The 13,648-nt window shown below is 39.5% G+C and overlaps 1 protein-coding gene across 4 annotated transcripts in view; it reads right to left on the bottom strand.

The window, feature by feature from the left end:
• The window catches only part of DIDO1 (death inducer-obliterator 1), a 52,535-nt gene that overhangs the window by 28,849 nt on the left and 10,038 nt on the right, over positions 1-13,648 (bottom strand). For 3 of the 4 annotated variants that reach the window (XM_062505019.1, XM_062505020.1, XM_062505018.1), the window contains 6 exons: positions 6,768-6,957; positions 5,096-5,200; positions 3,865-4,774; positions 3,231-3,549; positions 1,094-1,306; positions 396-615 (listed from right to left, as the gene is read on the bottom strand). In XM_062505019.1, coding sequence (XP_062361003.1) covers positions 396-615; positions 1,094-1,306; positions 3,231-3,549; positions 3,865-4,774; positions 5,096-5,200; positions 6,768-6,852 — 1,852 coding nt within the window. In that variant the 5' untranslated portion in view covers positions 6,853-6,957. Of the gene's footprint in view, positions 1-77; positions 616-1,093; positions 1,307-3,230; positions 3,550-3,864; positions 4,775-5,095; positions 5,201-6,767; positions 6,958-13,648 lie in introns of all 4 variants that reach the window. The other variant, XR_009933772.1, reaches the window with a different exon arrangement.

Below are 13,648 nucleotides of genomic sequence, written 5' to 3'. Positions count from 1 at the left end.
GTACAGGCAATTGCTGATTCACAGTGCACAATGCACAACCTTTTTGTAAAACTTAACACAAATGTTTCAATACTTACCTTCTACATTAGAAACAGACACTGTCTTTATGGGAAAGATTTCAAGCTTAACCATGTAGTTTTGATCCAGAAATCAGCTGGGCAGATCAACAGGGTCTTAATCACACAACTGTCATATGATAGAAATGAAACTCCTAGAAGTGTTTCTCATTTGTGTGTATCTGTGTGTGAATCTTTGAAGGTGGAGGAAAGTAGCTTGGTGCCATAGTATAGAAAAAAAAACCCCAAATCTTAAACTCCCTAGTTTTGCAGAGCCAAGAATGGATGGGTATTCAAAGAAAATATGATTATTCAGGAATATCCCTAAGCCATACATACATTTGAACAACAGTGCAGGTGAAATGGCAGGAGTCCTTTCAGGCTTTACAGCATTGTAATTATGATCGCTGGCCCAGGACGGTGTCACGGGTTCTGGCTCTCGAGCAGGAGCTTGGCTGTTTGCCTCAGTCTTGGCTGTGCTCACAACAGTCTTCTTCACATTCACTTCTCTTTTCTCAGGGAACTGTCTCTTTTGGTTTGAAACTGGTTTGATGCCCACCTGCATAATTAAAAATAGTTTGATTACCAATAATCAAATATATTGCATTTTAAGCAGAGTTACAGACATGTACACTGGTTTCTTTTATAGTGAACTTACTTTTATAGTGCACCATTTGAAATTATTTGATTACTCCAAAACCCAATAATCTCAAGTTTAGTTTAAGAAGGCAAACTTAATTTGACTTAAAGTAAAGCAAAACAGATGCAATTACTTAAAATAGTAGTTTTTTTAAAGTTCTTGCCATCTCGACAACCCTTGTAAGGAACTACCTCTGTCTAGAGGCAATTATTAAAATGATTCTTTGAAATTTTATTGTCCTTACCACAGAAAAAGGCAAGAGAATAACAACACAAAAAACCCAGAAAGCTCCTCTTCAATGCAGGACTTGGCCATTTTATTTCAGTCAAAGAGGAAAACCCAGAAATAAGGCACAGTGCTCCAGGGCAACTCTTCTGGATCAGGAACACAAGCTTACCTGCTGCTGAGGTTTTGGTAGGCCAGGCTTTTCAGATTTTGGTTTGATCTTCTCTTTAGGTTTTTGTTTTGCATCTTTTCCAGAACTCAAGATCTTCATGGTGGCTGCAGCGTGTTTGAGGATGCAGTCATTGCTGCAGTACACGGAGTCAGGCTGGGCCACATTGAAACAGCCAGGGCCGATGCACTTGGAAGCACCAGGAGCTTCAATTACCTTCAAATACAGAAAGAAATTGAGTGAGGTCAGACTTCAAAGAGGAAACAGCAGGAACAGCCTCTGTAACATGGAGAAAGGCTTACACAGCTCATGTGCAGACTGCAGCTCTGACCTGCACAACTGCCAGCGTGAGAACAGCTGCTGTTCCTGACACAACACAAACAACCCACACTAAGGTAACAATTTCTGGTGCTCTAACAATAACTGCTCTAACACACTGCTTTCAGCATGTGCTGCAACTTCAAGTCGTTGGTCTGCTAGCCCTGAGTTAAATGAGGCTGGTTTCCTAAATTTTCAAATCCCATAAATACAAATACTTCTCAATGAGCCTCTACATAATGTGAGAAACATCCTTAATAATGCACAGCTGGGTTCACAACAGCAAGATCTCTAAACCATCCCTATCAGCTGCTGTCCTCAGCCATGCACACATGTAAAGAGGAAGCACTTAGATATTCAGGTGTACAGATTATTCTTGCTCTAGAGGTTTTACCAATTTTAATTTTACAAGTCTCCAACTTACATTAAAAAAATTCTTATACAGAACTTCCACATAGCCTCCTACTCCTTACACATTTATAGGTTTGCCTCTGCAATCTGAATTTTCCCCTAATTCAAAATAGTTCTCCATTTATATCAAAGTGTTACAGATGAAGCACTTCCTCTTCCAACGTTATGATTCAGAAAACAGCATACTCCTTGTAAACAGAGTGCATTAAGTTGAAGTCTAGAAATACTTGAAAGCTCTTTAGGCTCCAACATATCACCTCTGGGTATTTTTGCTTCTAGTCTCTCTTCTGAATTACTCCTAAAAATGATACAACACACTCACAACTACTGTAGTTCTAAACAACCTCTCACCATTTGCAATTACCAAAAGTAAGTTTTTCAGGAGTATTTTCAGTTAAATAAATATTATTTGCATACTGCAACTGACTTCCCCGCAATCAAAAGTCAATACACAGCTTTATCTGCAGCAGCCTCATCAAACCTGGATTTGGGAATTTCCCCACCACGTACACACTTAAATGAGAAGATACAAAGTACTTGGTGATATTCAGTAGCAGAGCCAACATCAACAGCACTGGAGTCTCAAAAACCTTTCTGTGTACAAAGAAGTATAAATGCATTTGAAATTTTTGAGAATACTGTTTTCCACGCATTTATCTTAAAATAGTAAATATTTATATATTCAGCTCAAGCTGTTCTGTCTACACATTACTCTCACTGTGCTGCCATGGACAGCTCTGAAATCTAAAGGGATATGTCCAAGACACTGGCACTACTGCAGTACCTTAGGCAGAACAAAGGCAACCACTGTAGCACTTGTTTTTTTCTAATTCATGTACATTAAGCTCAAGAAGCTTCTATGCCTTTCCAATTGTGAACTTAAACTTCTTTCATATTTTGAAACAGTTCAAAATACACATTTTTAGATTTAAAAAGGCAGTATAAAGAATTTCTCCATTTGCTGAACCTAAAGCAGCATCAGGACAAAAATCAGAACTTCAACGACTAACTGAAAGTACAGCTGAATTAACTCCAACAGAGACATGTTAATGTCGAATAGAAGTTTCCCTACCACTGAAAATGTCCAAAATGTTTGTGATGATTTCAAAGATAGTATAAACCACTCCAGAACTGCATTTTTATTAAAAGAATACCTCATTGTTTGACTTTGGAAGCATTACTTAGAAAGGGCAGAATAGCCTTATATAAAGCTTTTAAATCCCTCACTTGAAACCAAGTTTTAATTGCTGTACTGACAGAACTATGGATAAACTTATGCTAACCAGCAGTGTTCAGTCAGCTGTTCAGCTTACGTGTAGCTTTAAAATCAATTCAGATTTAAAACCATACAAATCATTGTCTCCATGTAGTCAGTAAAACATGAAAAGTAAGAAACAATTAAAATACTTACAGGTTGAAAGATCTTCAGTTTTTTCTTTCCACTTGGATTTGCAGCTTTTTCAATCCTACCCTTGATTCCTTGGTCCTCAACTGATTTTTGTTCAATTGTTCCTATGCTTGTGAATTCTGTACCATCGGCATTTCCTTGCTCCATTTTAGCTTCCTGCTGGTCTAGTTCTGAAATAGGCTCATCCTGTCCCTGGAGAATGGTGCAGTTTGGACAGATATAGTCCTCACCATTCCTCTCCAACAATCGCCCTCGAGCCTCAGAAATACCCACGCAGTCACCATGAAACCATTCCTCACATCTATCACAACAAATCATAAACCTGGAAAAAAACAAAACAAAAAACAACCCACCAAGGAACAGTAAAACACCATGAAATGAAAAGACAAGTAGCATTCAGTGAATATTTCAAGCAACACAACTTAAGCATACCAATAAAGCACCAGTGCATCGTTCTGCCTCACTGGTTATTTCTGTATTTGCTTATCCTCTTGGAAGTATTCGTTATAAACTCCCCACCCAAATTCAACAAACCCAAAAGCTCATTCAGAAAGTAAGCACTAGCATCTGGCTTAATTTTTCATCAGAGAAAAATTCCAAGTCCTCGCACCGTGTCTGCAGCTGAGCCTTGGCCTACCTGTTGTTGTGAGGCTGACGACAAATACAGTACAGGGCATTTGGGTCGTAGATCTCGGACTCGGGTTTGCTTTTGGGCTGTTCTTCAGGCTCCTCATCTGAGGCTCCCTTTGCACCAAGGGCAGGATTTTCCTCCTTCTGAGCCTCAAGATCTTCCGTGTCCTCCTCGGACACAACCACCTGACTCGCGATCTCAGTGCTGTCTGCAGTCTCAGGCTCCTCTTTGACAGGCAGCTCAGACTCATCCTGTTTTTCAGGTGTGACATCACCTGTTTTGGCAGGATCTTGTTCTGAATTCCTTTTCCTCAGGTGGTTCTGCACATCCTTCAACACCAGCTGGGGTTTCTGCTCAACACGTTTCTTTCTTAGCCGATTCTGCAGTTCCTTTAGTGTTAACCCATCGCTGTCACTATCGGAAGTAGCATCTTCCTCTTCTTCCTCCTCCTCTTCTTCTTCTTCCTCTTCCTCTTTCGTAGGTCTGCTCTTAGTGCTTTTCTGCTCCTTACAACTCCTGGTGCAAATCCTCCGAGTGACAGGTTTTGTATCTGGAGTGCTCTCAACACTGTCTTCAGAAGCAGTTTCAGCATCAGTGGCTGGCCCAGAGGCTGCTTCACTGGAATCCTCCAGGGTAGTGGGAACACTCCTCCTCCCCCTGCGCCTCACTGTGGTCAGGAACTCCTCCACTCTCTCCGTGCGCTTTGGCTGCCGTCCACTCCTCCTCAGGTTTATGCCTTGCTGCTGCTGCTGAGGCTGCTGCTCACTGGAGTCCACATCAGCATCTCCTGCACCCTCTCTCTTGGCAATCGTGGTCCTCCGAAACCCCCAGGTTTTCCTGAACTCTTTACTTGTAGGCTTGACAGACTTTTGTTCCTCCTCATTGCTTTGCTCACCTTTATCATCCAACATTGATGCTAAAAACACAGAAGGAGTTAATTAAATGGTGGTGGTGATGAATGATGCGCTTTCTTAAAAACTTTTTTCAACATGTTATTTTCTTTGTGACATGGATGTAACCCTACTTCATATGATGAGCCTCAAAACAAAATATTTTCTTGTGAATGTAATACAAAGCAGTAGCAATTAAATGCAGCACTGATCACTGTGACAACATAATCCAGCTGTTCCTGTTACAAACTCTTGAGTAATTTAAAGTAACTTACACACATGTAACACACATACATACAATGATGGACAAATAAGCACATTTTCAATAGCAAAGGAAGAACTCTTACCAGGAGAGCTGTTTTCCATGTTGTCAGTATTAGGTTCAGACTCTAATGGCACTGTGTTTTCAGCTTGTTCCATAGTACAGGCAACACTGTCCGCACTCTGAAATGCTGAAGAGAAAGAAGATATCCAAAACACTCATTCAAAAATATTCATGGCCCAAGTAATTAGTAAATACTCTGATTTCAGTATTAATTGCAACAAGCACTTGTATTTCAAGCCACAAATGTTCCTTCAAATTACTAAGTTAAACATGTGGGTTTCAATACTGTACTGATATTTTATTGAGTAGACTTAGGATTTCTGATATTTTCTGGTATTTCTCAAAGAAAACAGCTAAACAAAAAACTCCTTCATTGTACGAACCTTCTCCCTGGGGTTTGTCTGAGGAATAAATCTGGTAGAATGAAATATAAGAAAGGCCGGTCCTTGACACAGTTATTTGCAAAAATGTTTTCAGCCTATGTGATCTACTGGAATGACCTGGTAAGAACCTGATTCAGCAAAGAACCTCCAGCTGCCACAGACTCAACCACAAAAAAAAAGAAAATCTGTGCTGACTACCAGATCTGTTTTCTCAAAAGGGTTTCCCAGCTTTCTAGGTGACTCTTATTTGAGAAGGCAGAAGCAAATGACAGAAATAAATATAGGATCTGTATTTTGATAAATCTGAGAATAACCTGGTTTGGACAAGTATTAAAGTTAATATATTCCCAATGAGCTGCACACCCTGCAACTGCTCCTAAGGGCACAGCCACTGCCCTGCAGCCACTGCAGTGATACTGCTCCCAGGGAACTGGAACATGCAGTAGTAGCTGCACCTCAAAGAACAGGCTAAATAGAAAGTTACTTGAAAACTAAGAACATGCCCCAACTCTCCCTAAGGATGTTTCTGGCTATGCGTATCCCTGGCTGAGGAATTGCAAAGGTATGCCAAAAGGAACATGAGCAGAATTCCTAAGAAACAGCACCAAAGAACCAGGTGTTTTAAACAACTGTACATAACACAGCTACAAGTTTTCAGAGACATGCTTCAGCAAGCTTTTCCCAGTTTTCCAGTGTTTCCTGGGAATAAATGCCTTCTTACTTCATATACTGCATCGCTTCCATTACTGTTCTGTCTTAACACAATCCCTCCTCTGCAAATCCTCTGCTTGCAGTGTTACATTTAACACTGCTGGAACAGAAATGTTAAGGGGCAATGCTATGGAAACATAAAAATCTATGCAGATATGGTGAAAAAATTAACACGTCAGTTGTAACTGTGAATACTCTAAATGTCACTGGAAAAGCAGCAGACGTCAGAACATTAATTTAAATAGCAACTGATTACTTTTAACATTACAGACAGAATCAAAAGTGAAATTTAAGCCTACAGTACATGGGTACAGAGTTCAACCTGTCTAAAACCAATATTAAATTCCTTTAAGTTCCAGCATTTTAGGAAAACTAATGATAAAATTTTAACTTTTTTTTAACAGAACTAAAATTTTATTTCTACCCAAAAGGTCACAATATAATTAAGGGAGCAAGTCAAAACAGATCAAGTTTACATCTTTGTTTACTCTGGAACATGATGAAACGTTCAAACCTACAAGCAGAGGTTACCCAAATTCTGAGACACAAATTCCAGCCAAAATACAAATAACTAAGAAGGCTCTCCAATGTCCTCTGTACCTGACACAGCATCAGAGGCTCGAACGGCTTCTCCTTGAAGAGCTGAGCCAGAGGAGGGCAGCACAGGATCAGAGTCATTCAGCATCCTCCAGCCAGCACATGCTGAATTTCCTGACTCACAAGTGCCACACTGGCTCTCTGAATTGTCACCAAGTCCAAATGCTATCAATCCTCTTTTTCCTGCTGGCTCCTGGAAAAATAGAAAGGGACAAAATAAGGCATTGATACATTGCTTAACTAAATTTGGAATTGCTTTGTTTCTATTACATTATAAAGCAAATTCCATTATTTGTGTTCTTGACAAGTTTTGTACTTTCAGGAAAAACACTGGAACTGAGGAAAAAAAAAAATCAGTATCAAGCAATACCCCTCCTCAGTTACCAACAGCCAAGACCTTTGAAAGAAATATAAAAGATTACTGCAGTCTCACTAATTCATTTAGATTCAATTAAGATTTGCAGAACAGCAACAAAACTGTAATGAAGAATTTAGTCCATGTTCAGTATTTAGAAGCCTGCTGGGAGTGGAATTTACAAAGTGCAGACTGCCAATGAAAACACAGAAATGCTTTTAAACTCCATTAGCAAGGCCCAGCTTACAATAGGGCAGATTTACTGATTTATACCAAATTTCAAAACAGGAGACACTGCACCTTTGAGCTTGATCATCAGTAGGCAATGCCTGCATTAACCCAAAGTAGCCTCCCAGAGTACAAGAACACTGGAAAAGAATTTGGGAGGTAAAGGAGGACCAGCTGGACAGGATGAACTGAACTAGGACATAAATTAGAGGAGACGAAAGAAGGAAACTGAACACAGACCCTGTGTGTCAGCACCCTGCAATTAAAGATGCACAGGAACTGCCACAGCAGATGTAGGACATAACTAAACATTCTCTGAAGGGAATAAAAATGTGTTATTAACACTTTAGGTGAGGAGAGATAGAAACTTTAGAATAGGTTAGATAATCCCTCAAAGACACGCCAATGCATAGCCTAACTTTGATTTTTAAATTATTTTTTACAAATCTCTGAAGCCACAGCTCCTAAAGCATCTGTGGTCTTCAAAAACCCTAAGCAATCATCATATCTATGTGTTCTCCAATGTCCCTGTCCCAAAAACTAAAGAATGGGGAAAAGACAAAACCCTCCCCATATGCAATATTCACCAGTGGATCACTATTTTGTGAGCTATAAATCTCAAGATTCTCATGACTGTGGCAGAGCAGAATTAGTAAAAACAATCCTAACTGTACTAACTGGAGTGTAGAGCTAGACTCACATCAGTATTTCTTCTTCCTCCTGTGCCTTTTCTATAAAGGATTATCCACATTCTTTGCCTTAGCCAACCACTACCACTCCAGAAACAGGAAGAAAAATTAAAAAGCAAAAAAGAACAGAACACACTAATTACAAAGCTCCCTGGTGCTCTATCTCATGGCACTGACTACCTGCTCTAATGGGTATTTTACTCCACTGCCTGAATCAGGGATTATATCCAAGGACTGTCACTGAATTTAAAGTGCCTCCTTGCACAGTGCAGTTCTGTAAGAGTCTTTCAATCTCCCTGTTCAGAATCTCCAACTCATCACAGACTATGCAGTTTTTAAGCGATGTCTGAAGGGAGAGGAAAATCAGCTACTCACTTCCTGTATAACTCTGCATAAACCATGAAACAATCTAAGCCTCTAGCACACACACAAAGTCCCTGTTTGAGAATTTACCCTGAAGAAAGAACTGTCTGCAGGGCTGCACTCACAGTGCTGCACCCAGCCATTCAAGGCCCCTTGTGCAAGCTGCTCTCCAAATTATGTTTGGGTCACCATCACAACATTCCAGAACCAGCAGCATCTCTTAGAAGACACAAAATGCATTTTCCAGGGTCAGTCATTGCCCACCCAGTGGCTCAGCTGCACAGGGCACAGGCTCCAGCTCTGATTTAACAGAAACAGCATTAACACCTGTAATATCTGAATAAAAAGCTCCTATGCCAAAATCATTCTTCTTTTTGCTCTAGTAGATACTACCTAATTGCTATTACCTATATTATCTCCATTAGCAACAAGAGAAACATTTTATGGAACTCCAATTTTAAAAAATTCAAAATTTTAGAGACATAAATATTCAGTGTACTTTAAACACTGAAGTTACAGACCCCATATGCTTGCTGTAAAATGCCTGTTTTTTTCTTATTATTACTTAGTATCTCCACTTTCTCCTTTTCCTTGTGGCTCAAAGTATTTTTCATTAAAAACAGAGAAGTTTCAAACTTACTTTACATGAACCTGCTCTAGCAGAATTACATCTTAATACAGGCTAAACTTAATTGCCTAAAAGAAGCTGAAAAATCAAGTATTATCAAAACACAAAAGGATGAAGCCTTAACTCACAATTATACTTTGCACTTCTATGCAAATGTTCTACAAACTGCCTGCAAAAATATTTACTACAGCATATGGCAACTTTGGAATCTTCAAATACCTCTTTCTCTTCCAGATTCAGCGGGACTTTTTGTTCATTTTGCTCTGTTTGTTCTCAAGTTCAGTGATCAATTGCAGCTGAGATACTGACAGAAACAACAACAGAAGCAGCAAACCGGCAATCTTGTTTTAAACGAGCTGAACATCCATGATTACTTATTTGTCCAAACACAATACACTAACATTTCATAATTCTGAAATTGGAAGCTCCAGCTGGAAACTGAAAATTATTGTATTTTCCCTAGAAGACAATTCCCATCAGCATCATCTTGTCTTTCTGTGTTAGGTAACTAATATTCTTCAAATATTAAAAAGATGTTTTGTTCATGTGAAAAAAAATTAGGTAAGAATCTCTATAAATGATGGGATAAAAGGGTAAACTAACATTAACTGACATATATTAAAAAGGCTGGGCTCCTGCTGAAGTTCACAGCTTCTGGGAGAAGCAGTTTCCAGTGGGAAAACGTCTAAGGTATTTAGACCAACTATAAATTAATTTGAAAATACAAATCAAGAGTTGCTGCAGTAGCATTCCAGTGAAACAGAACAGCCACTTCACTGGAAGTGGAAGCACACAGCTGATGCACAGAATCTCAAGAAAATTTCCAGTCAAGGAAACATTTATTTAGTTTTTTCCTCTCCCATTAGTTTTCAGGTTAAATATTTCAAGTTTTGGAAAACAAGTTAGGCATTTGGTTTTATTCCATCCTTAAAATCCTTAAGCAACAGAAGCACAGATGTACTGTACCCTAGAAAAAACACAGAACTGTCACAAGCTTTTAATTCCAATTTGGTCAATTATTCCCGAGCAGTAACAGACCCGAAATCACAGAAATCTTGCTACACTCAAGAGCACAAGAGCCCAACACTCCCATCCAGTTGCCCTGTGGATTTTCCACCCACTGCAAACCCTTGTGGTTTTCAATAAACAGACTGAAGACATTCCAGAACAGACTGACCAGCCAGTTTAATGAGACTGAAAAGGGAGTCCCAAATTTCAAACCCTGCTACTGCAACACACCCCAACACACATTAAAAATCTGAATTCCGTCACACCTTCACTAATCAAGCGAAAAACCCGATTGTAATCTCCCTTTCACATTCAGACAAAACCTCACCGGAAGCACACTCTTATCTCTGCCTGGCATTGTGAGCCAGCACTCAAGAAATCAGGGCTGAAAAAGGAGAGATTATCTCAGGCAGTAACACAGACCTGAGATATTCATGGCAGGATGAGCTGTGAACACACCTGCAACTACCTCTGCTGACTTCATTAAGCTCTTTTTAGGATGCCCAACCTAACTTTATCCGAGGTGACAGAGCAAAGCTTTTCAAGAACACCAACATTTGCCCATCTTTTTGTGTTTGTACTTCTAGATAAAGGACAATTCAATAAATTATGATAAATATTCCTTCAGATTGGGATTTCCACTTTATTTTTTCTCGTTCCCCTGAAGAGGAAATAAAAGCTCAATGGGTCGTCTGACTGTATCCAGGTCTTGTCTTTTCTGGAAGTGATTGTTTTAACTGCATTAACATGTCCCTGATTCAGATGGCTGGGAAGACTTCACTCTAAAAAAAAGATCTTGAAAGGAAATCTAGTAATAAAACCTTTAATATGAACTAAACCCATCCCAAAAAAAAAAAAATAAAATCTAACTTCATTTCTTGTTTATCTGAGGAGCTGTGTATAGGAAAAGTGTCAGTATTGAGGATAAATTCTTCAGATTCAGCTCACTGGGGATTTTATTCAGTGTTTGAGGAGTAGGTATGAAAGACCAGTGATCTTTATTCCCTCATTCTCACATCTAGATAGCAAAATATGCTGCATCTTATTCCCTGATCTTGGATGCCAGCACTCTTCAACACTCAGCCAATTTGCTGTAATCTGCACCAAAACTGGTACCTCATTAGGGATTACAGCAGCCCCTTGCAGGAAAACTAATGATTAATACCTGACACCTATTCATCTCTTATCTGCTAGTCCAACTGAGAACTCTACTCATCCCTACACAAACACCCATGGAAAGAAGATTCACTCCTATTTAAGACTTGTGATAGATCACATTTACATATTTTAAACGTTTAAATTAAATCCTCATACTTCAACTCCAGTTACTGTTTTAGATCCATTATGGAAATGCAATGGCCATGCCCCAAAGACAGGTTGGAAATCTCAACTAGTATAAGGTTCTGTGGCCAGTATGAGGTTCTGAACATGAGGGTTGGTGAGAAAACACTCTTTGCATCTGCAAAGAAATTCAAAGCATAATTTGACACCAGCTAGGTTTTCAAAGCAAGTATCATTCATCAGGGACTATGTTCACGTCCATGGTATAACACAAGTCCAGTCTGTCCTAGCTTCAGTTAGAATGATTTGAACCTGGCTTTTAGATACATTTTTTCTATAAGTTTCTTGAGAATTAACTTGACATGCAAAGTAGTTGTCTGAAACAATTATATCCCACCCCCCCCCCCCCCCGTCAGGTTTTTCTAAATATCAATGAAAATGCAGGATGTTACAGATTAAACAGAATAGAAAACATCCTTTTCAGAATGATAGAACAGTCATTTCAGTCCAAATTTACACATTTTAGTCTAATTTTTTCCCTATAAAAAGTTACTGGGCTTGGCCTATGATACCCTCCTTGAAGTGTTAAAAATTCTTTATCAGCAAATATAATCACATGAGGAAAACAAAATAGTCTGAGAACTCACATAAGGATTTAATTTCTGATGAAAATAAACGTTGGCATGGTTTAGTCGATGCACTCCTGCTTAGAAGACTGATCCCATTGAGAACTATTCTGCATCCCTTTCTGGCAAAGATGACAGCTGGGAAACCTGCACTTTATGCTAAGTAGCAACAAAATTAATTTCTTGCATCAACAAGCACTACAAAAGCAGCCCCAGAGATGCCAAGAGGGCATCACCTACTTCATACAGGAACAAGCAGTTCCAGTGAGACCAGGGACATAAGTGCAATTCAGTGACCCCCAGGAACAGCAGGAACAGGTTCTGCCCTGGCTCTGGAGATGTCTCTTCCACCTGCTCAGCCATGAAAAATGAAAGGACATATACTCTACTGACATGGAAAGCAAAAGCGATTCCACAGTACTGCCAGACTTTTATTTTCATGTAAAATGCTAATGTAAGTATGTTATGAAGGAAGGGAAGCATCTAACAAACAGTTGTGAAATGGACCTTGTGACAGAGAGAGGCAATGACAGTTGAAGAATGATAGGTCACAGTCCTAAAGCTTAAGTTTGGATATTGTGAGACAAGAAAACTGTGGTCTTAACTCCTCCCCCACACTCCAAATAAACTACTGTATCTCTGCTTGACTGCTATAGCCAAACTGCAACTCAAGGTGAAAAGTCCAGACATTCCTGGTAAATACAAAAATTTCATGCCGGAAGTTTGCAATTGGCAAAAATCAAGTTTGCATAAAACAACAGTATTTCAATGCTTTTAGTTAGACCTAAAAGAATAAACTCAAAGTGAATTAACATTACAAAACCTGTAGCAATTATCTCCAAGTTCTTTGCTGGCTATCATTAAACACACTAAATTAATTCCAAGGTTACAAACAAAGCCATCATCTCCTCTACCACAGTGCTAACAACTTAGAAGTGGCAGTTCATTTCTTCCTATTCTAGAGAAAATGTCTTATTCCCATTTAAAAAATTTAACAAGCTTTTACATTTGCAAGATGTAGATTGAGCACTAACACATGCATACTCCTCAAGAACAACCCAGCCTAATTTAAGAAACCTGCACTCTTCTTAAACACTGCAGGAAGCAATAATTATTCTAGGCCAGTAGGAACAGTTGTTTACAGCCAAATTAGACAAAATACTACCCAGATCTAGTTTTAAGGTGGCTTTTATATCAAGCCAGTGTTTCAATCTCTGATGCACAGAGCACAGCAGAGTATTAATCTGTCAGGAATGGCACTACAGACACCTACAGTCACACCACACCTCAGTCTACTCAGACCTGCTGCTTCTGCCCTCACCTCCCCAGCTCCATTACAGAGAGGTTCTACTCCTTGGAAAGCTTCACTTTTCAGTGTTGGGGAGTACCCCATCGAGGTCCTGCCAAAAGTAATGGAGAAAGAACTGACTGGTTTGGAAGATCAGGCTGTCCCAAGACAGAAATGGCTGAACCAGAGGATGAAGAACCTGCACCCTTTGAAGTTGCTGGAAAGAAAGGGTGTTTATAGTACTCACACCAGGAGGGCAAAGCTCCCTGAGGAGACCTGAGCACACCAATGCATTGAGTTGACCAGAAGGAGCAGGTGAGGAAAAAAGTTAATCCAGATGTTTCTACACATCTGTTGAGATCCCCTTCTTCAATCTCCCTGATGCTTTTTCAAGAACCATTTGAAGGTACTGAAGGAC

The sequence above is a fragment of the Cinclus cinclus genome, chromosome 18, assembly GCF_963662255.1.
Source record: "Cinclus cinclus chromosome 18, bCinCin1.1, whole genome shotgun sequence".
Lineage (NCBI taxonomy): Eukaryota > Metazoa > Chordata > Aves > Passeriformes > Cinclidae > Cinclus > Cinclus cinclus.
This window is presented reverse-complemented; position numbering and strand designations above follow the sequence as displayed.